This window comes from Hyalella azteca, unplaced genomic scaffold, assembly GCF_000764305.2.
Source record: "Hyalella azteca isolate HAZT.00-mixed unplaced genomic scaffold, Hazt_2.0.2 contig2815, whole genome shotgun sequence".
Taxonomy (NCBI): Eukaryota; Metazoa; Arthropoda; class Malacostraca; order Amphipoda; family Hyalellidae; genus Hyalella; species Hyalella azteca.
This window is the reverse complement of record NW_025933076.1, coordinates 97,551-122,537: the sequence shown is the minus strand read 5'-3', so window position 1 is coordinate 122,537 and position 24,987 is coordinate 97,551. Positions and strand designations below refer to the sequence as shown.

General features: G+C 38.5%; 1 protein-coding gene across 1 annotated transcript; it reads left to right on the top strand.

Annotated features, from left to right (window-relative positions):
• Positions 1-1,418: 1,418 nt before the first annotated feature.
• Positions 1,419-21,680, top strand: LOC108679309 (diacylglycerol O-acyltransferase 1). Its single transcript, XM_018167908.2, has 13 exons — positions 1,419-1,591; positions 5,327-5,415; positions 8,554-8,682; positions 11,084-11,178; positions 12,484-12,536; positions 14,890-14,998; positions 15,774-15,938; positions 16,915-17,065; positions 17,593-17,701; positions 18,694-18,738; positions 19,432-19,610; positions 19,795-19,945; positions 20,490-21,680. The coding sequence occupies exons 1-13, from the start codon at positions 1,469-1,471 to the stop codon at positions 20,652-20,654; spliced, it is 1,563 nt and encodes a 520-aa protein (XP_018023397.1). The 5' UTR covers positions 1,419-1,468; the 3' UTR covers positions 20,655-21,680.
• Positions 21,681-24,987: the final 3,307 nt, after the last annotated feature.

The window sequence follows — 24,987 nt, the reverse complement described above, 5'->3', positions numbered from 1 at the left end:
AAACTAGGACATTAACGTAAAAACTACAATGTTTGCGCTAAAATTCTAAGCTCATCAATATATCATAACATCGAGCGAAGTGTTGTAACACGTACAGCAACATATGTGTTGCTCTCGCTTGAAATCTTGAACACTTTTCCTGCCAGTCCTATAGCCCTATATATACATATATATCTAGATCGCGTCCATTACATACGGCTCGTGTTCTTTCTCAAACTCGAAAACATTCTGAAAAATCCGGGAACTCTACACTTAGTCCTGAAAGTGTAATGACAGTAAAAATGCCAATGTCTGGCGACATATTTCGGCAAAACGATTTCTCCATTCTGCTACAAATTTATTTGGAATTCATCTGCAAGTGGAAAAAGAACTTTACTGGCACAATCAATGGAAGCAATCCATCAGAAAGAAGTTTATATTCAACGTCTATATTTAATGATCGTTTTTCACGTTAAAAAACACAACTTCACGTTACGCAAAAATGTCACTGACATCACAACTGAAAACGTTCCTAAAAGCTTAAATTTGCCAGGTGGCAGGTGGTCGCCTGCCGAAGACCACCACTGCCCTGGATGTAATGGACCATCATGATTCCTGCCTTCCGGAACGCAGCCTTCAACACTTCAAGCCGTCCGTATCTAGGCCGTGGGTCGAACCAGCCCTCGGTCGAACGGCCACTTGTAGAAGGACGATAAATTTTGGAACAGAACTATGCTATCTGAAACCTAACCTCAGATGCGGTGAACGTAAAATTACGTAATTTAACGATGCCTGGAAGTCAGATTCGAACCGCGGCCTGGTGGTGCACGGCAGGTTCTATGCCTGGCCGGAAGAAGACAAAGCCGAGTGGTTCACGGCTGATTGGTGGATGTCCGGAGAGATCCAAGGCGTTCGATTCATGGCTTATTGGTGTACAAAATTGGTGGTGCACGGCTGCGCTCCCCTCGCCCCTCGCCGCTGGCGCCGCTCACAGCTGAGTGGAACCTCAAATCAACCATATATTTTGGCTACTCCTATCAGTCCTATGCTCTGTTGCGATCAATTTTTATTCTTAGAATAGAAGTGAATAGAAGTGTCGGCACAGAAGAAATAGGCCCATGGTCTGTTGAACCGCTGTTGAAGTGAACTGTTAAAGTAACTTGATTTTCCTTCAACACATGCGCTGTTGAAGTGAACTTGATTTTCCTTCATTAATTCAGTTATCTCCTTGATATTTTCTAACTTTTTATCCATTGACATTATTATTTCTTCAGGAAAATACTGCTGTATTAGAATAGTTTTTAATTTTGGACTGATTCAAATTGTCGCTATAATGGTTCTTTAAAATGTGGGTTTGTACACTAGATGTCGCATCTCATACGTTCGGTGATGTAGTGGTGAGCCGCACCTTACCACCACCCGCAAGCTTTGACCGGCTCAGTGCCCGTTCAACTTGGGAAGTGATAGGTGTGAGTAACTCGTCTGAGAGATGGATTCAGAGCAGAATGGCGTTCGACAAAGAAATACACAGGCGGAAGATAAATTGCAAAAGTTAATTGACAGATGTAAAAACGAAGATGCTGATGACGAGTCAGAAAATGACTCGAAGAAAGTACGTATTGGTTAATTAACAAATAGTTAAGTATGTTTTGGAGTGCCATGCAAGATGCACCTTGACCTTACTCTTTTAGTCTTTATATATTTATTTACTTGATAGCCTTCAATCGAATCATACACTCCTGCTGCCCATGAACTTGGATGCAAAATATCTGTGAGATTTGTTTTTTGTCGATCTTATCTGGCTTAGGTATTACTGTCAGTAGTACAGCTGAGCCACTATTGACATCCTGCCGTTTATGTGTACACTGTACATTTGTTCTTTCATTCTATGCTTTAAACCGTGACAAGTGCATTCGCAAGCGTTCAGAAGTAACCTTCGACCAACTACATCACTAGGGATTGATTCGAAATTTAGAATACCTGGCATATTTCCTTTCCTGGTACCTATTGGGCCTTAGTTGTCTTAATACGCACGTCAATTTGACGATTGGCGTCGGCAACAACCCGGGTGTACGTTATCCCTAACCTTGAAAGTAGTTGGTACTGCAAGAATCCGGGCTACCGAATAGCCTACCTACAGTACATAATAGTCTACCTTCACTTGGTCGACCACGAAGCTGTTTGTATGGGCTTTCACTACCTAGGAATTTTTGTCACTTCTATGATTCTTTTGTTCATTTGTTACGTGTTGTGTACTCCAATGTGAATAAGAAATAAATAAATGTAAAATAAATATAATTAACGCTAACGAATACACGTACTGACGTACCTAGTTAACTACCTAATACATGATATTCTTGATTTTATTTACTTCAAGTCTATATTTTCATATCAGACTTCACCAGGTAATCAGACAACTAATTTGATAATTTATTACATTTTCGTTGCAATTTGTTCGAAGTTGTAGCTATAGGAATGATATTCGAAAGACATTAAGATAGGCTACGCCTATACGGACGTCTAGGGAACACTAAGTGAAATCTGAAAAAAAAATCACCCAAAACGGTTCAGTGAAACGGAAAACCGTTTCACCGAAACGTTTTTCATTGAAATGAGGAAAGCATTTTGAAAGCCTGATGAGCATTAGAGACTCGTCTATTTTTAAGCTACTGTCGCTGCGCCTTGAAGGTTATAAAATGCGGAGGATTCTATTAATTAGTCTTCTCGTCAGATATTTTCCTCTACGTCCCGAAACGTGCTGAAAATATTTCCCTATATTTTGTGACACTAGAAGTTATCGTATCGGACAATATAAACTTACAGTAAAGACTGTCAATTTAACTATTTTTCGACTGTAATAATGAATAATTAAGTGTTTCAAACTTTGTTGGATTGACCTGCTTGACGCAACTTCATTTGGTCTGCATGAACTAAATTAGGAAGGAAAGCCCGATGTAAACTTTGACTTTAGATATTTTTAACATGTGCGAAACTTTGCTTAGTGTTCCTCATTATTTATCATTTGCTTTTATGTGTGCATAGCTTCAACTAGCTTATAATATCAATCAAATCCTTCTCGTACCGAAGTGTTCCTGATCGTTTTCTTCCCCGAATTTTGCTAATTAACAACAACACAAATTTATTTATTATATGTGTTAATTAATGTATATTTTATTCATTTATTAATTAACACAAAAAATGACCAAAAGTAAAATACACTGAAAATCTTTAGATTACGCTGTGTGGACCTCAGCTTATTTAGGAATTGTCATATTAGTCCACGAATACAGACGTGTAAGCTTAACTAGCTTTACGGAATTTCCGAACATGGTAAACTAGCTCCTGCAGGACAGGATACGACCAAAGCATGCGACGCAGCGGCGTAACAGAGTCAGCTACCCAAGGCAGACATCAGGCTAGGCTAACCAACATCAAACGATATTCTTATCAGTCCTCTTTTCCAAAACTTAGTGCGTAGTCGTCTTGGTCACCCGCCCTTTCACTCGTCCCCACTTATACTGGTCACTCATTCCTAACTCGTCCCGTTCACTTCGTCTCTCACTCATCCAGATCAGTAATTCATAATGTTGTACTTTTTCTTCGTTACCGTCTCACAGTCTTAACTCCACAAGCGGCCTATTCATTACCTCTCTTTCCAGCTGCCCGTTTTTATCCGTTATGTTAATCGCATATTCTTTCCAGTCTCAATCTTCCTAGCCTCCTAGGGTGCCATTCTAGTGCTCGAAAGAAAACTCTCGTAACCTTGCATTTTGTACCATTGCAGTGCCATGTAGCCTAGCATTTTTTGTTTCCCCATAATGCCTTGTAGCCGATCATTTCGTGCTCCTGTAGTGCCTTTTAACCGAGCAATTTGTGCTCCTGCAGTGCCTTGGACGCTAAGCACTAAGTAAGCAGTACCAATGTCAGTTGTAGCAATGTATCTACCTATGCTGAAATGATTTTTCACTAACGTGCTGTTGCCGTACGAGGCTTTAAATAAGTCGTTCCTAAATCCTATTTAGGAACAGTGCTGGAAACAGCAAGATCATCATGGCATCCTTACCTTACTCTGTTTGAATCTAGTTTTATTCGTGATCCTGATTATTAGGCTTGTTAAATATCACATTTTTAATGAAAAATATAGGTTAAGATGGTAATGTCTCGTCTCGAATAAATCAATGACCTACGGTAACGATAATCCGACGAACATGTTCAACTAAAGTCCCTGGGGCCCTTGAATAAACTACCTTGAATGTGTGACCTTGTTCATGGACATTAGGCTGACGTAATTCACGCTTGTACAATCATCATTTTTCGATCTATCGTTCAAATGCCTTCCATTCTATTTCTGCTCCTTTTCCACAACTTGAAGTGGTTTTTGGCCCATCGGAGCTTAACATGAAAGTTATATGGCTCTCTTCTATCTTGTTGCGCATATTTCCAACAATTATAATGAAGTGCTTAGTACTTGGTTCTGTTTAGACGGTAATCCTTAACTTTTTCAAAATGTACTCAAATAAAGTTCAAATTAAGTCATGCATTGATGAATATAAAGATGCAGACTGACATTTTATACGTGTTATTCGTACAGCGCAGGCTGTCGCGTGTACAAGTTGTTTAGGATAACACCCTCCGCTGTTTGCTGTGGTCAGAGTTTGCGTCATGAGACTTGCGATAATTGTTACTTACAGTCATTACTACTTCCTTGTTCAACACTTTTCTTATTTTCATACTTGAATAATGATACCTTTTGATGATGAATATGTGTTTAGGTTTTCCATGCATGAGCGATGAGCGTGAATTCTTTCACTATTACTTTCAAAAATGAATGTTTCATAACTACTTTCAAAAATATTAATTTTTTTATTAAATACTTGTGTAATGATAATTTTACATATAAACATTATTTTCCTGACTTCGTAATTTTATCGCTAAAGAGTCGTGTCATAATTTTGCTGACCAAATTGACTGTCAATTTAGAATAGGTATATATACTTCAAATTTCATGTGTGAGCGCCAATCCTTGATTTGGAATCAATGCAATTTCATTAATTTCAGACTGAAAATTTGAAATCCGATTCATCGCTAGGATAAACAATTTTATGCCTATTAACTGAACAAAGTTACTTATCGCTAATGTCAGGTAATCAATCTACGATAAAAAAATCTAATTAAATGTCCCTATCGTTCGTGCTAATCCATGCTCGTCTTCTCATCTCGGTTTGAAATTTTGACACGGCAGGCAGGAAAAAACTTGCAATACATGTGTTCGTTTTGCCGGCTGGCATCTGAGCCTCAATATTAATGTGCAACTAAATGAGCTTTAAACTCCGTCCTTATTTTTCAGGCTCGTCTTCGGCGCACGAATTCAGTGTGCGGCCCCGAAGTAATCAGCGCCGAGGACTCCAAAAAGAGGAGATACCAGCCTGATAAGCCGTGAGCCTCTCTTATATCGTATATAATCTTGGTAACTATTCTGCTTATCTCGTGAAAAGCTCGGTGGAATCTTGTGTCTAACTATACATTGGGAATTCGCTTGTAATTATGAATATTCCGCTAACAATTGAAGTCAAAGTTACAGTCCTCTCAAATCCTATTGCCAACTAGGAAGTACTATAATCTCGACGCTGGTCAAGTATAATTTCTAGAATGAGCTGCTGATTAGGCGTTACTTCAGTTAATCGGTGTGGCCTAGTAAAGGGTCACAGAGAACTTATAACCATAACTGCATCGACATTATAGCATGTGTTTTATATCATTTGAGATTTCGGGGTCGTAAAAATCCAGTGCTGCTTACGTTTTATGTGTAAAAACGTAGCTTTTCTTTTCGTTCGAGTGCTTGCAGTCAGCAGCATGACTGTGCCAATTCGAATACCCTGATGATTTTGTTCTTGTGCGGAATGCTCCCTGTCGATTATTCTTCAACGTCTTAATTAAGAAAAGCTGGATGTTAGATTCGTATTTTTCATCGTTTTCACGGGCGTTTAGCGAAGGGCTTGCCTGATTTCTTTGGAGATTTCTCTAACGCTACAATTTTTAGTTGTGAAAGTTTTTTTTCTCAAAACAATAAATAGTGCTTTTGTCCATCTCGAAGATATTGTTCACTACGCTATTCCAACTTGTTGAGTTTCCGTTTGTTGTAGTTTCATTGAAGATTAATATGTTCACAAAATTTTTGCGAACAATCGTCCTAATTTGAATATCGTTCATTTACGTATAATACTTTCATCTTGTTTAACTGCTTTTGATTAGTGCCCGGCATTTGTCTGTAGCTTTTAAGTTAAAGTTCCATAAAAAAAGTTTCCCTCTTCGGGGGGACGCGTGTCTGTGCGCGTCAGAAATCCTATGCGATTTTGCACTCCTAGGGGGATTGTTCCTGAGCGCCCCACCGCTGAGCTCGCGGTGTCTGACTGTTGGTCTCAGTTGTGGGGTTGAGTTATTATGTAGGTAGGATTCCTTAAATTTCCCTTCTCTGTCTCTCGTGCGGGTGGCCGGCGTCCCGTGTAAGCGACCTCTAGTTCGAGTGTCTTCGTTTCTGTCGCTTTTCACCTGTCCCTCCTTGTCACTTCGTCTCTTTGAGATGCTAACGCTGCTTCTTTCGAGCCAGTTTCAGCGGGCTGGACATCTGAGACCTTCCACCTCTTGTGGGTGATGACCTATTTTTGATTTGAGAAACTTTTGATAATCGAGACCCTCCACCTCTTTGGTGATGATCAATATGACTTTCGGTGCGAGATAGCTAAATAGCTGAAGGGCTAGTAAACATGTGGCCACTATACTAACTAACTAACTCCATAAAATTCTTTGATTGGTTTAAATAAATTATAAACACGCCCATCCGACAGTGAATTGAACAATTGAGCAGAATCAAAAGTCGCGTCTCTGCACACTGAACCCATTTAATGTGTCGGTACAAAGTTATGCTCCTTCTATACGCTTTGCAATGGGGTTATTTATACTAAAACACAGTTGACACATGCGCAGCAGAAGAACCTTTCATGAGACTCATCTCTAGTATTTTTTGTTTATCTACCTAACCTTTCAAGACATTGTTCCTCTCCCTGATTTTTACTAAACCTTTGCGTCTCTGAATCGTATGTTCAAATGAAACGGAGCTACGAGACGAGACGAGAAATAGCCTGCAAAATTGCGGGACCAAGGGAAGAATCGTCTTCGAATACGTTTTTTAATAGGAACTAAAATTCTGACCCGAATCTGTGTGAAATTCTGTAAAAATTATATCCCAGAAGTTATGGAGGATCGTTACGAGACTGAAATTATTACAGTTCGACATGACAGAAGGATTCAAGACATGACATGACACGACATGAGACAAAACGAAATATTTCATTACAATAAAATCTGAACGAAATATTCCATAACGATTCGAGACATGCGTAATATGCCATTACGATACAAGACATATCGAAATATTTTATTACGATCATAGACCTGACAAGACATTCCGGACATTCAGGCGCATGATTAGGGATTAAACATGGTAAATGCTTGATTATTAATTAACTTGCAGTGAGGTGGATTTGGCGACATTTTTTTGCGAACACAACTTGGCAGTTACATTGATGGGCCGACTTAGCGCTGTATAACTCGTAGAATAATTTGATCCTGAGCCTTTTTTCATAATGTATCGTATTTCGTAGACCTTAAATGTTCGTGCCTAATACGGACTGTAGTGTATGCGTTCAATACTAGTTTCAAATGCCGTAAAGAAATCTGTTTAATTTTCGAGTCATTTACGCAGTCTTGTGAGTTGGCCGTTTGAGTCATTTTTCTCTATTCTTTCATTACTGCTCTCGTTTACAAGATGGGCACTAGCAATAACGTTGTGCGTAATATAATTTAAATGACGAAGATTGAAAAATGTTGTTCAAACTGTCCGAGGATTCAGTATTTAAATTTAACATAAATACATATACGAACTGGTATACATGTCTCGTTATGCATTATCGTGTTCAGTTGAGAAGAAATGAATTCCGTGAAATTTTTAAGCTCTCATTTTTTCCGGGACGTCTCTATATTTTTCTCTATTTCTGCTTAATATTGAAAATGGATACGAGTTCTATCGCTTATCGGGACGACGCTTGTATAAGATCGGCTTGTTTTGACTGAAAATTTTTAAAGCGGATTCTCACTCTCTCCACCGATTCTCTCGTCGATGAAAATCAGAAAGACCATTTCCTTTAGACAACGGCCGTCCTTAGAGCAGTGGATCGTATTGAGCAACAAAGGAATTTCCTAACATTTTTTAGGTAAAACAAATAAGAAATTCAATGGGCTACTTGTATAAAGGCTTGGTCGCCGGTGTTACTGTCAGTATATTTATCTCCAAATTCCCGCTCAGAGTGGCCATGTATTGAGCCATAATACCTTAGATTGTAAGTTGTACTCGCCTGCAGCATCCACAAGGTTATTTAAAAGAAATTAATTCAATGGGTTACTTATATAAAGGCTTTGTCACTAATGTTACCGTCAGTATACTTATTTCCTCAAAGTTCCCACTCAGAGTGGCCATGTATCGAGCCATTATACCTGATAAGTTGTACCCGCCTGCAGCATCCACAAGCCGCGCGACTCGCTGCTGTCGTGGTCATCAGGGTTCGACCGGTACGAAGGCATCGTCAACTGGGGCTTCCTTATCCTCGCCATCGGCGGCTGCCGCCTCATGCTAGAGAATGTCCTCAAGTGAGTACTTACTACAACTGAACTTGCGTATAAATTATTTTTATCAACATCATTTATCAACATTTTATTGACATTTTATTAACATTAACATACACAAAATTAATTAAATTTGTCGAATTAAAGGTCTACTGAACTTGCGTATAAACAATTTTTATTAACATTTATTAACATTTACATTCACAAAATTAATTAAATTAGTCGAATTAAAGGTCGGCTTAATTGGTTTGATCGGTTTTCCTCGATTGATTTCCTCGGTTTCCTTGGTTGCAATTATGTACATAAATAAAGAGACCTTATAATAGTTCATGCGAGTATCTAAAGCGACAGCATCGAAATTGTAGAATCGCAGTATTTATATTATCCGTGATGGTTTATGATTGTCACCAAACATGGCGTGGCATATCAGTGTGTCGCGCTCGTATCGCACGAGCGGCTATCTTATCACTCGGACAAGTGCACGTTTCAGGTGCTTGGTGTACGTCTTAGAACCCCGACTTATGAGAGGAAATTTTAAACATGGTAACCTTAATATTCGCAGTTAGGCGGATTTGGTGACATTTTTTGCGACCATAACGTTTTCAGTCAGTGCCACCAGAGTGAATCGCGTATGAACTTTTAACCGTTATTCTACCCATAAACACGAATATTGATTGGATGTTAAGGGCTTAGTCGGCCGCGATAGGCACTATGTTGCTAGCGCGATTTTGCTTAACCCATACTGAATGGCGCTCCTACGAATGTCATGCTGATTGCAATTTAAAATTTTTAGAGTTATTCAATTAAATGGATTTTACATTATGCGTAATCGTTTAAAGGTTTCTGATTTTAGTTGTCCATTGAGCCATTGATTCGTACCGTGTACTGTGACATCCACGTAATACGAGCAAATGCAGTATATCGAATATCCGGATGTTGTACTGCCTTAACCACGTTTACAGGTAATGTTCTTTAGTATGTTATTCTTTTGTCATGGCCACGCAGGTATTATTGTCGCTACGGTTCAGTTAGTATTAAAAATGTCGCTGTTAACTGATTATATGTTTTTTTAACTAAGTATCGATTGGTTGTAGTATGTTTTTTAGATAAATCTTCAATAACAGTGCAATAGTTAATATTCGCCGTTTTGTGATTATCAGTGCCATGCCATTTATGGCACCGCCACAGCCAGACGCCGCGGCTGCCCGCACACAGAGCCTCCCTGTTCACTGATCATGTGTTTGTGATCATCGCTTGGCTGAGAGTTAATGTTGCTTCTCATCGATGGTGTCGTCTCCTATTTCAATGCTAATATAATCTTCTGTTGATTGGTTAAAGATATTAATAGAATTGATCTTGTCTTAAAAATATATTTTTTTGCCGCGTGCAAGCTACAATTCATGGCTCTAGGGAATGCTTATCTTGTTAATACTATAGAATTTGTTAACACTGAAGTATCGTCGTATTCGATAATATCTTGTATGTACGAAAACATAACGGCATATTGAACACATAATGGCTTGTTGAACATAATATAGAATAATTATTGAATTTAATATGTACGAACACATAATGGCATATTGAACACAATAAAGAATAATTATTGAATTTAATATGTACGAACACATACTGGCATATTTGAATATTAAATTTAATTATTATTCTTCATCTCAGGTATACTAGTATTCCTTGCCTTTGAAGCTGCACTCAGATGAACTCTTTGAACTTAATTAGCTAAGTGTAATTAGAGGTATTGAAAGTGGTTTTAAACTTGGAATACGATTGTTGGATCTAGAATCTAGATGCAAGTACGATAGATATATTCTGTATATTTTGTAGATTTCAATTCTTAGGGTCAGGTTATGTTTTATTTAAGTATTAATTCAATATTAATACAATTTTTTCTCACTGCTCTGTTTCTAAGCCTCTATCAATTCCGGTATTATGTAGCGCTCTTATTATATATTATACAAGTCGGTTAAAATAGATTAATAGGATGAGTTAAGTTATAACCAGTGACATCCTACGGGCTATAGTACGGCCGTATGACGTCATACGGTCCTTCATGGGGGATTAGGCCCTTAAAATATTCCTAAGCCTCCCTAAATAATTATTGTTCATTTATTGAATTATTATTATTGTGCAATAAATGCCCACAAGAAAATATGAGCTGAATTATTAAAACTGTAAAGATACAGTACTTCCAGCATTTGCAATTGTACTGTACTAAAGATGTTAGCTGTTCATGAAATTGAACGTTTGCTCACATCCTATATATCTCTCCTGGGGTTTAGCCCCTATTTCATTAAAACCTAGTAACGCCTATGCTTATGACAGATTTAGAAAATCCTATTTTATCAGTCAGTGATTAGTTAGAATAATTTTCGTTCGTTGTATATCCTGATTGCGTGACTTATATTACAAGGTACGGTGTGCGAGTTAACCCTCTTGACTGGCTGCGGTGGGTGCAAGAGGAACATCAACGAGAGAACTACTACAACACACCCCTCTGGCTGCTAGGTCTGTTCTCTAGCTATTCGGGGATAACCTAAACCAATTACCCTTATCCATTGATCGGGGAAAACCTAAAGGAATCTCTTATCCATTGATCGGGGAAACCTAAAAGGAATCCCTTATCCATTGATCGGGGAGACCTACAGGAATCCCTTATCCTTTGATCGGGGAGACCTAAAGGAATCCCTTATCCATTGATCGGGGAGACCTAAAGGAATCTCTTATCCACTGAATTTTTCTTCCTTTGCCGCAAATCTGTTTTCTGTTATAATAGTTGCTCGTTTTTGCACCTTGAATAACATACGAATGGTGTTTTCTTAACAACTGTTTTGAAGAATTAAGAGGTAAAAATGTGCCTAATCCCGCGTATTGACATGAAAAGGCAAACTTCACTTTTTACACGTTTTTCATTAATATTGAATTGCTAGTAAACTTTTTACCACTAATACTACATTAATATTGAATTCTTAGATGTTGCGATTTCTTCGATGTGTGTATTTCTTCGAGCGTCTTCAACTGCAAAAACAATTCGTGGTCGCGTGTGTAGCGGTAGCCCTGAGTTCGACGCGGTCAGGGACGATCTTGCCCGGTTTGGGGGAGGTCGCCCAATTCGTTCTTCATCGTGAATATTTTTACGGTCATCTCTGTAGGCACTAACCTATTTTACACCCCATTCTCTTGGTCCAAATGTTTCCGGAATGAAAATCAGTAGTTCAGCAATGAAAGCAACTTACTCTGAAGCCTTCAGTTCTGAGCGAACGCATTACAGCGCGCACGCTGCTGTCGGCGGAATCCTCTACAAGTGTTGGCTTTTTAACACTTTTAATACAAATGAGTAATCGATAGGTTCGTTCCGTAATGACCTATGTGACTCCCAGCATATAGAATTGCACGGCAGCCATGCGTCAAATGGCAGCGCCACGGCGGCATAATTTTAAAACGGTACTTGCTTGAAAACGCGCCTCGTAATTTCACATCACCATATTCCTTTGCTGCTTGCTCATCGCTAAAGTAATTCACAAATTTTGATTCGTCGTTGAAATTATTCACAAGGCGCAGTAAAGTTTTGGCATGCATTTGCTACCCTCTACTGATTTTTTTGTTTTTCAAGGTGTTACTAAATTTCTCGGTTGATGGCCGTTTATATGCGTTTCTTGTTCGGATTATTTTCCTCGATTGTTTCCTGAAATTTGCATAATAACATGTGTGCTTTTTCATATGCTTTATTTATATCAATTTCTGTATTAGTGACTTAACGAAAGATTTTCAAATCATACATTTATGTTGATCACACAATATCCTTTACTACAGGCTCTAACCTACACTACCTGTACGCGTATAAAGTGGAGAAGTTCCTCGCCAAGGTGGGTGTCCATTGCGTACAAAGTATATCAGGTCCAGTTTAAATTTTGATCTCATCTTTAAGTCCGTGACACTGAAGAATAAATCAACAAGATTACCTCCGTATACTGAGGAAATAAAAATGGCGATGATTGGAGCTAGAAAACAAACGTTTCCAACTGGGCACTACGTATCAGCTGCGAAGCAGATAAATAATTATGCTATAAATGATAATAAAGTGACGTGATACTCGCAAACATCTTTTTAGATTTAGAAGTATTAAGGTAGTTGATCGATGTACGCAAATTAATTGATTACAATCAATTCGATACTTAATGAACTGTTTTTGTACAAATTAACAATTTTGAAACAACTAGCTAGTGCATCCCGACGTATTCTGTTATGGATAATTAATCGATGCAATTTAAGAATCAAGTTTTGCCGAATCCCGTCTTCCCGAATCAAATAAATACGTTAAGTAAAGTTTTATCTCAAACCACAATAAGCATAGAACTAGCATTAGGCTCAAACACACCGACATAAACTTTATTAAATTATATTTTCACATTAAAATTCTATTTTTAAATTGTTTTGTGAAATAAATAGTTTTATATATCTTGAAACGAGAGTCAAATGGTTGTTCTACAGAGTGATTCACGGATACTTCCGGATTTAAAATCTCAATAAAAAAGTACTAGCAAAGATATCATTAGAATAACAATTTTATTGCAAAAGACATTACCTAAATTTTTCTATCACAATTTTAAAGATGTCGTCAGACAAATGACCGTACCCATTGTCAATGCATTTGGTTAGTCGATCTTTAAATTTCAGTTCAACTCGCTGAAGCATATTAAATTGACTGGTATGTTGGTGACGGCTTGGCGTATGTTGTTCTTCAAATGAGGGAGGGCCCTTGGACAGTCTTTGTAAGCAATTGATTCAAGATAAGCTCATAAAAAATTTTCACGGATCCAATCGGAGGATCGGGCCGGTCAAAGAAGGTCGCCTCTCAAGGAGATGGGGCGCTGTGCAAAATGTTGTCTCAGAACATCCCCTGGGCATGACGATGGCCGTGACTCCGTCCTGTTGGAACCAAACATCCCTGACATTCACCCACGTAATAATCATTTCGGATCAATAACCCGACTTGAAGAACGAATACGGAACCGGGTACGGAATGCTCGTCGAGTAGCGATAATGGAACGACCATTAGAAAAGTACGCCTCGACAGCAAACGCACGCTGCTCACTTGTCCAATGCATAGTGGCAACTGACAAGGCGGGGCACAAAACTTCATGACCTTGCCTTTCATATGAAATACTTTCCGCACTTTTCCTACAACGTCTTGCTTCTTGGCGCGAAATACAAAACCTGGAAGTTTCCTTGAATCACACTGTATGATCTATGTGATATTTCAGTTTTAACCAGTCTTGAACTATCTTGCATTAATTTCTATCTTACTAACGAGATCCAATTGCTGGGATTTTTTCTGTCCCAGACAACGCGAAGGTAGCCTGTTTGTAGGTTATAACCAATCACACCGAGTAGAAAGTTAAGTATTATTGATATATACTGGATTAACTCTGTCGAAAAAGTAAATTAACGCTGGCATAGCGCACAAGTTGTGCGGACCATAGATCGAACGAAAATTTACATTCATACTTTATATAGCCACTTCAACATCATGTGATGATTGAATTTATTCGGGCATACTTCAATGAATTTAAAAAGAAGCGCGTTTGATGTAATATCAAAGCTCTCAGTACCCTTGACGACCGGGCGGTACAAGAAACTATTCTTCGTTCCTTTAATATGGGGAGGAATCCGTCCACTTCACAACCCAGGCTGAAAATTATAACCACAATATTTGATATATATTCGTAATTTATCCATGCAATAATGCTTCTCATGACTAAATTTTGTTAGATGTGACCTAACCACTAGTGAATCAAATACTCGCGTAGAATTTAGTTCAGTCCCTGGATTGAGGTACGTTTACTTTTGCTTTGAAGCTTACTCGGGACGGACCTTTCGAGCTGTTGAAAATAAAACATTAGAACCAATAAAATATTTGTAATACCGGGTAGTTTTATAGTATGTGTCCAGACCAACGACTTCCTAATAACTGCATACGAGATTTAATATTCAAGCTAAAATTACGTGTGACTTATAGTTTGTAAATTACCAATTTCAGGTGTTTGTACTCGCCCACTGAAAACGTTCTTCCCTACTCTGTGGAATTGGTAAAGCTTAACCATTCGTTAGTGGATATAACAAGCGTTACTCTAGTTACCAATTAACTGGAACTACTGACACTAGCCTTACGTGCACTATAATATTGTGTCTGTGATACCAAGCCTGCGTAATGCGCAGGACGTCTTGCCGAGCTGGTTAGGCTGGTACCTACACGCCTTCCAGCTGCTTGTCATAGTCCTCACTCCTATGGTTGTCTTCAACGCATTCCCGAATGCTTTCAGTCTACGTGAGTGCCACATTAGTGTAGTGTGCTTCTTACTGTGCACACTTCACGTATGCCTCGAACTATATACATGTTTTTAAGGATTACTAAATATGCTTTTCGTATTAGATTACATATTCATCTCTTTCCGTTATATTTTGCCAATCCTTATTAATCAGATCGTGATATAGATGCTATATTCAATGTTCTTCTGGACTCTCTAATCCCTAAACTGAATTTCGAACTTACTCCCTCAGTGTTTCTCTTACTGGTCAAGCTCGTGTTTTGAAAAAGTGTATTGTCCTTAGATAAACCTAACCGTCCGTAAATTAGACAATAGGAATTGGTCCGTACATTAGAATTAACATCTTTCGTATGCGATTCATCCGCGTACCTTAATTAAGTACAAAGATTTTGGCGGGAGAAATATCGAGCGCGTCCTCCGCTGCGAGGCTCTAAATGAACCAGAGTGACATGCAGAGACAAATTAATATGAAGAACCGTACAGATGGACAGTTATTAGAAGGAAATTTTTTTTCCTTCATTAATTACAATCCTCGATTGTCTGAACTGAACTCCCATGAATTGATTATTTGATGAACTTATCATTTAAGCATGGTTTGTTAAGCGCAGTTGGTCGCTTAGTTATTTGTCTGGTGTAATTATTAATGTCTGAAATTATCCTGTTAATCTAATAAAATAAGTCGAATAATTAGAATGATTCCAGGTCAGACGGTACTTTTTGCCTGACACAGCAAATACTCACTCGATTATTTTAATATTATTCAATTGTATGCAGTTGGTCGAATGGTGATCTGCACGGTGCACACCATCATGCTGCTGAAGCTGTGGTCGTACGTGCAAGTCAACCACTGGTGCAGAGACGACAGGAACGACAAGCGTAAGAACCTGCGCGGCAGGAGCCATTCCTTCAGGAACCTCGGCGCCGAGAAGGTTATGGCTGGTGAGAGGGTGATTTTGTTCTCTGAAGCCTACAGAATAAATCATATGTCCTTCTGTCTATAGACCTCTAAAACGTTTCAATGCTATGGTGAATGTAAAGCCCTACCTGTGAGGCTGTGAGACATGCTAATCTACTGGCTTCTAGCTGGAACGCGAACTTTCCCGAAGTGATGAATTTTTTCTTTCACAAAAATGTTTACTGCCTAACACAAGATAATCTGGCAAAGATTCCAAGTGTTGCTTCCTTTTTTTTTCATACACTAATTTTTGAGAGCATTCATCAATCGAAGAGTTATGAACATTAGCACCTATTAAGTAAACTATGGTATTACTGAAAATATGTTGCAATACCTGGTTTAACCTTGAGACAATGTTGGATTTCAAGAGTATTCGGTTATCAAAATTTTGGTAGACATTCTGTATTATAGGGGCTTGAGCTAGTAGAACTAGAACTACCCGCTGTTGACAAAGGGTGAAGTGTTCGTACTGTACTGAAGAAGGGAATAGGCGAACTTCTAAGTTGATGTAGATGTGAAAATTTATTTTTATTTATGAGCCCAGAAATAAGCGTTGATGATTTCTAGCCCTCAATATGCGTGATTTCGGTTACCTTGTGGCTTGTTCGAAATTTTTCCTGAAAATGAAAACCGACTATTAAATTGTTCGACGTTTCATTTTAAATGTTTTGATTAGAAGTTAGACTACTAGTCGCCTGACGAGAGTATTGCTCGTTCAAACTACAATGTACACTAAATTAGTGTAATAATAATTATCGTGTATCTGTGGTCCATATCTCAATTATACGCAGACATTACGTGATTGCAGTGATTTAGACTCGCTCGATGTGGTAGTATGTAACCATGCATCGTCTCTGTGATACTTAGACGCTGACGATAAACCCATGTAACCATACATACGTCGTCTCAGTGATACCTGCCTCATTACCTCTCATAACCTGCGCTATTGTGGTGCTGCAGACGCAGACGAGTACCTGACAAGCGGCGCGTCATCAGAGCGGCTGGTGCGGTACCCCGACAACCTCACGCTGAGGGACCTCTACTACTTCTTGCTCGCGCCCACCCTCTGCTACGAGCTTAACTTCCCTCGCACCTCGCGCATCAGGAAGTGGTGAGTTATTGTTACCCTTGCTACAACTCTTTTTGATTATGGCCTTCATCGTTAAGTTATCTTATTGTTGTTGCGCATCTTTCAACTCTTCTTTTGTGTATGTAGTTGTCGCAACTAAAAGTGTGTTTTGCTTGAAGACTTCCGACCACTCAGCTCCAAAAGTCATCATCACGTGGCAGCAACGATGTCGGCACAATTTTCATTCCTTAGTCTTGTTGCTTTTATCGCTGCCGTATCAGAGTTCTAAGTCATTGTTACTTTTCTTATTATTGCCGCATGAATGCGTAGTTAGCTACGTAGTTGTTAGTTATCTTCCTGTTAGCCCGAGGGGCAGTCAGCTAGAGGCTTTCGTCGGATTTTATTGCTTTTGTAGGCTCATCGGAAAAATTTGCTGGCGATGGGTTTTGGGTTAAAATAATTTTTGTTAATATAACATCGCAATTATTGTTATTCGTGGTTCCTGTTGAAGTTACTAAGACCCATTCCATGTCACCATGACTACACTGCAATGCTGCGTTGTCACCCAGGTTCCTGTTCCGGCGCGCCCTGGAGGTGCTGGTGCTGAGTAACCTGGTGATGGCGCTCTTCCAGCAGTGGATGATCCCAAGCGTGAAGAACTCCTTCAAACCCTTCTCGGTCAGCCCTAGTCCTAGTGACTCGAGACTCCTAGTACTTGATAATAGAAGATAGGATAATAGAATAGAAGATAAGATACTAGAAGATAATAAAATAGAAGATAAGATAATAGACGATAAGATCAGAGAAGATAATATAATAGAAGATAAGATAATAGAAGGTAAGACAATAAAATAGATGGTCATAATGAATTAAATTCTAGTGGTCAACTAAGCTAATTGTAGTCGTATTGATCTAGATTCTATGCTTTTATTGTTAATTGGTCCTGTTCTGTATGGGAAGAACTCTTCCGTTCTAATTCAGTTATAATTATGTTTAACAGTATTGTTCGATCAAAAATGGTTATTGTTGATTTTATTTCAATTGATGTCTAATAGGATGTCCTTTGTAACAATTTTGGAATGAGCTTGTTCAATATCGCACATTTAAAACATAGCTGTAAATTTTCAAAATTGTAGGAAAAAATCTGCGAATCTTGAACACACGTCTTGGTTATAACACTCGACTTAGCGGCTTCGCCTTACGAGGTCGAGAAAAAAAAAAAAACACATTTTCTTACGGTGTATGAGTTGCCTGTGCTGATCATAGACGTATGGGTATGACGAATGATTTTTTTTAATATTGCAATTATGGTCATGTTAAAAGACGTTTTGAAAAAAAACTGATAAAATCGAGATATATTTTAAAACTCAGGACTAGCTAATTTGTCTGAATATTTTGATCGAGATAAAAACACTGCATCAAAATTTCCTTGGCATGGAGTTGGACTCAATGTATTGAAAAAGATATTTTCAATAGATTGGCATGAAGTGTTCCGCTAGATTGGCGGAACATAATGAGGACTTATAACATAATCAGCCAAATGGAATTTATATGTTATTCAAAAATTCACAAGCAGGATTTTTTATATCGATTTTCAATTGACGCCTTAACTTGGACTTTGCAAAGTTAATATTTTGAGGTTTCATCCACCACTCTGTTTTCCCCCACAGGACATGGACTTCATTAGAACGTGGGAGAGGCTTTTGAAGTTGTCGGTGAGTAATCCAGTGTACCTGACCATAGCAAATATTTTTTTGCTCTGAGCGGTATTGTGAACATGATCGTGTTCCACTCTGACTTGTAATTTTCGCAAAATTACAGAAATCCCATGGGCTACAGTGATTTTTTTATTAATAATGGTCATCGATGACTGACCGAGCACAGACCAGAAGTAAACTCTTAATCTGCGTCTTCTACGCTGCTCAACATTTATGAATTTAAATTAGGTTTCTCGATAGTCTCTGCCAATCTATATTCATCATTTTTTTTAATGCTAAAAATTAGAATCATAAATAATTTTTATCCTATTTTTAATTGATTTACCTTGCTCGATCTGTCTGTCCTAAAGTCTTATCTTCAAATCATTTCTATATCTTTCATTTTTAAGTTTAATTTTTTTAATTGTAATAATTCGTCTGAACCACTCACCGCTTTCATCTCGCCCATCCTGTTTCCAAATCCTAAGTTTCCTAAGATTCCTTTGCCTCCGAAAATCCATTTCCAATATCCCATCATTCATGTTCGTCTACATTATTAATTGCTATAACCAACTCCATAATAATCTCCATCCTGTTTTCACCCCTAATCAACAGAGTTTTATCGCTCACAAACATGTTTTTACCCCAATTCCCTGCCTTCCCGCCCTAATTTTTCTGCACCCAAACATGTTCTTCCCACATATCCCCCAGATCCCCAACCACTTGCTATGGCTGACGTGCTTCTACATCGTCTTCCACTCGTTCCTGAATACGACGGGCGAAATTTTGCGTTTCGCCGACCGCCACTTTTACGACGACTGGTGGAACGCTGAAGACGTCGGAACCTTCTGGCGGCTCTGGAATCTACCCGTGCATAAGTGGGCCGTCAGGTTCGGAAGTGCTTGGATTATTTGGCGTGTGGCCACTGCTGTTGTACTGGAGACGCTTGCCCATTGCAAGTTTTTTATTAACATCAAGTATGAGTAAATCTTCTGGGCTAGTACAAGTTATTATTATTACTAAGACTTACGTTTGGAAAGATTGTAAAATCTCTTTATCTTGTGCTATACTCAGGCACCTGTTTGTGCCGGTGATGAAGTACTCGCACAACAAGTTCTTCGCCTCGCTCTTAGTGTTCCTGTTCTCTGCGCTGCTGCATGAATACCTCGTGTCTGTACCCCTGCAAATGTACAAGATTCATGTCTTCATCGGTATGGTCTTGCAGGTCAGTTGCTCCCGCTAAAACCCGTCGAATTTAGTCATTACTTCATCACTAATTTTACTCCTAAATATTTCATCATCCAATCTCAACAGTTGCACATTATTAAAACCGATTGTTTTAACAAATTTGTTGGTTTTTCATCTGCGTCGTTGCTCCTAATTTTTGTATTAATGCAAACACCGCTACCGCTATAACCCGTCGAATTTATTTATTACTTCATCACTAATTTTACTCCTGAATATTTCATCCTCCAATCTTAACAGTTGTACATTATTAAAACCGATTAATTGTTTTAACAAATTTGTTTGTTTTTCATCTGCGTCGTTGCCGCTAATTTTTGTATTGTTGCAAACCCCGCTACCGATATAACCCATCGAATTTAGTTATTGTTTTTATCACTAATTTTACTCGTAAGTATTTCATCCTCCAATCTCAATGGTTACACAATATTAAAAGCGATTAAATGTTCTAACAAATTTGCTTATTTTTTTTTAAATTTGCTTGATTGCTCCTAATTTTTGTATGCTTGATTGCTCCTATGTTGCAGGTGCCGCTGATCACCGTATCTCAAACGGTGGCCCGCACGCTAGGTTGCCGCTGGGGCAACATCATCGTCTGGTCCTCTCTTATCCTGGGACAGCCTCTCGGTATCCTTGTTTACTTCCACGACTACGCAGTTAAAAACTTCGACATCGCCTCCCTCAACTCCTAGGATGACGGATATTATTGAACTGTTTGCTGCCATCGACAATTGTCTCCCTAAATTATATTTAAATACTTTGTCAACGACTCTCGCAGCACCTAGGGGTAAAAGAACCTATAAAGGTGGGCTGCTTCGCTTGACGACTGCCCTCCTAAATTCTAATGAAGCCTTCTATCTAGAAAGTTTTCTCTATCGTATTTAATGGAATTGTTCCTTTTTTCCCCTTGACTAAAAATCTTAAATTAAAATCTAATTGACGAGCTTCCGCCTTCAGAACGAGTTTCACATCGACTTCAAATCGTCTGTGACGGTATGAATGATGCACTCTTTACTTACTATTGCCGTATTTACTGTATCTTTCTAAATTTCTCTAGCTGAAGTTCGCATCGTGGTCTTGGCTCATTGTCTTCTACCTGTTGAGCTGAGAGCACCTCTGCTCTGTTTCTTATTAGTCTTGATGGCAAAACTGAACCTCGTCGTTGTCGCTTTGTTTGGCAATACTAGCCTGAAATTATATTTGTTTACAAATATTATTTTCATTGATTCAAGGGTCATATTTTAAGATCAACTGTGATTGTAAAGTGCCTTGTATTAGTCCTTATTTGCCTCTTCTAATTCTCAGATCAAATTACATTACATCATAATTTCTGTGATTAATCATTTTGCTACACCTTTAACTGAAATAACCTATTGCCAATCACACCACAGTTAAATTTACATGTAGGAATATTTAGAGAATTTTGTATAATTATCTATGTAGAGTTAGTTAGAAACGTCCAATGCAAACATCGCTGTAGCTTCTGATTGATTGTCATCGCATTCTAGTCCTAAGTTCAGTTCTCCATCTTAAAAGCTGTGAGAGGAGTGCCGTAATTTTTGTTATGTGTTGGCTGAACGAGGCGTCAATATAGGTACTAATGAAAATGATATTTTACTGGGAATTCTTGAGACGGATGTATCATTTTGTACATGTATAGTTGTTGTTATCTATGATATTCTATGTTAATAGGTAGTTAGTTATGCGTTGTGCGTGTTCCTGGAACTTGAGCTCTCTATTTTAAATACTCGGATTTCGTTGTTGCAAGTAACAATGTAACAGATATTCGGTCGATTAGCTTCTGTGGATGCGGCTGATGCCCAACAATTCGTAAGTTTTGCTACGATCGAATGTTAAGGCTTTTGTGGTTGACGGTTAAGAGCTCCGCCGTAGCTGCGCGGTTGGCGCTGTCGCGTTATTATCCGAAGAGACATTCGCACCATTCCATTCTTCTCTGAAATTAATAAACATTAGTGAGTGAAAATTACATGGAGCAACTGCTATTGATATATCCGGCGATGTAAAACGCACGTCGGGATGGAGCGAATAAGAAATTCCGGGTGATGTAAATTTTTTGCAGGTCTAGTGTAAAATGTGTTCTTAGTTGAAAAGTTCGTACTTTATGAAGAAAACTACTAGAAAATAATAAATTCCCTCGTGTTAAGTCGTGGATGCATTTGTTATCGTGATTTGAGCTATTATCGAATTGTTTGTCGAGTCAATCGATTCGATTTCAATGTTATGACAAATGAGTGTCGTATAATTTTACTATATGGGAATTTTTTAAGTTGTTAGCCTCCAGCATTTCTCAGTCCTCTACAGTCATGCTTTGCATAGTTGGACGAGACCGCGGTCCTGATAGTCAAAGTCGTGGCGTTGATTTTTAGCGCATTTTCTTATGTATGGAAAAAAAACGCTATATTCTGCTCGTCATGTCCGTCCGTCCGTCCGAGACTTCACACGTTTTCGTCGACGAGAAAATGCGCTCTCTGTTACCCACTGCAGTGAGTACTGAATTATACATTTTTTTAGAGCGGGTCCAGATAATTTGCAGACTCCGGCTCTTGTAGTCTGTTTGCTTTTAATCACTTTTTAATGTTATATGCTCAAATGTACGAAAGATTCTCTCTGCGACGATGCATAATGAGTGCTCAAATGCGAACTCTAGTCCTACAATTACACATGCAACTTGTTTCTGTGTAGTACATTACGAAAACTGGATTAAAGTTGCAAGTTATGGCCAGTCATTTTCATTGGAAAATGAGATAAATTTGTGATTATTCTGTAAAATTTGCGAATAGATCGGCAGATCTTGAGACTCGAAATAACGCCACCTAACCTGATGTAAACTCACACTGCACCTCATCTCTGTTCAGCTAGGACGGTCATTTTTCATTACCAATAGATGGCATCAATAGTTCTGTAAGATATGTTGTCTGTAATATTCTATTCATATTTGTGAGCTGTTCTTTATGTTGGTGTACTTGATATTTTTAGCGTGGTGCTGGCCATGGTATAATAAATTTCTTATATAGAAATGTATTAGTCGTTTTATAGTGAGAACATGAAGATCGTGACTCGAGTCGAGAATCTTTTGTTATTGTGCCAATATCCACTTTATTTCCCATCGCAGCCTGTTTGCCTGCTCGCGCCACAATAAAACTATTTAAGATGATTGGTTATAACCACGCTCCATACGAGTTACAAGTCCAAATAAGAGAAATTTACACATTGGAAAAAAATAAAATAAAAATCTTCGGATACAATTTTTGTTTTTATTGGTTATTTCGATCCTTCAGTATACGATTTGACACTACGTAGGCAATACCTGTAGTTAGTTTCAGGAAATCGCAGACTTTTGGTTTATGTTATGGCATATGCACACCCCTGCAGCGGTGTTTCTGACTTACACGCTGTTTACTTTCATTTAAAAGTCATTATCATTGTTTAACTTTCTCGTTGAGTGAGAATGAAAGCCAGATTTATTTTATTACCAACTTCAACATTCACGTGATGCGCCCATTTGACGAATTTTGGATTTGGGTGCGAGCTGACCTCCGTTCAAGACCTTAAAATCGGTCATTCACGCTGCATAATAACTCTTATACTAGCGTAAAAAATTTTTCTTTACTCAGTGTTTTTCCTTTTGTAAATCTTTTTCTTGCCATTTGACTTAGTCATTCTTCTTGCCGTCTTGCGTAATGACCTTCCACTGTTCTGGTTAAGTGAAGAATGTTTTTCGGCTAAATTTGAAAAATTTGAAATTTTTGTATACCCAGTTTCCTGTTATTCGGCAATCGAGTGAGTTGCATCGCCTTTCAAATCCATTCCTCACTTGTTCTCTCAAATCCACAACACACAAGAAACATTTTTCCTCCCTGCTATCATTCCACCTGTGTGTGCGTCTTATCACACCCAACGCACGTACAGGTGCACGACGAGGTCATACAATCTCATTACCTGCCAACTGGCACCTTATCCTCAGCTGATCCATTCACGTGTTTTCGGTTATTCTCGGCACTGAAACGCACTTAGAAATCTCCACCATACTCTGTTATGCGGCCTAGTATATATTGTGGTTCTTGAATATTTTAACATATAATTACAGCATAGGAAGCATTATGTGTTCCTTTCGCACACCTACGTATATTCGTCTCACCTTAGTAGCCACCTTTCCTGTGAAAAGGTTGAAGAGAAGCGGCTACAGGATGTATCCATGTGGTACGCCTTTCTTGCTTCTCGCTCAGTCCGTCACACTGTCCCCACATTCTCCAATCTAAATTTCGCTTTACCTCGCCAGCAGCGCTAAATTTTCCGGCCTGCAATAGAAACGATTTCCTAAGCAAAACTAAATTACATCTTTATATCGCAATCAAAATAGCTCAGTAGTCGTCAAATATAATAATAGCGGTTCAGCGTTTATTAGACCGTAGGCCTGTCGCTGGTTCGTAACATTTGAAAGATGATTTAATTTTAAATATATTAAGATGTTAAATGGTTACGACTGAAAATTGATTCATTAATCGTAGGGACAGAGACAAACTACAGATTCTTTAGAATCGGTTCATTTATAATTTCCTCATCTATTCTACTCAAGATTTAAACCAATTTCTTATGTATGCCATGATAATGCTGCTATCTATGCTACTTTACTGGTCTACTCATAGTCATAGGATGATAGGACTCAAAATTTAACTTTAGCCTATGAGGCTATGACTAGACTCTAGAGTCACTAGACCAGGTAGCTACTAGCTACCAGCTGGTACCTACCTAGTCATAGTCGGTAGTAGTGAGGGAGAGTCTAAAAAACTCTCTGCTTTGCCACTACTGTCCATTGGGCCATTGGCCAGCACCCAGCAATCAGCATTGCCCTAGGGCCTAGGTGAGGCTAGGCCTAGGGTAAATGCGCTGATGTGGTATATTCCAACACTTAAAGGATGTAGCAAAAAATGAATGGCTATAAAAAATACACTGTACGCCATAGTGGCAAACCAGAGCTTTTTTGGAATCAGTTGATTTTCAATT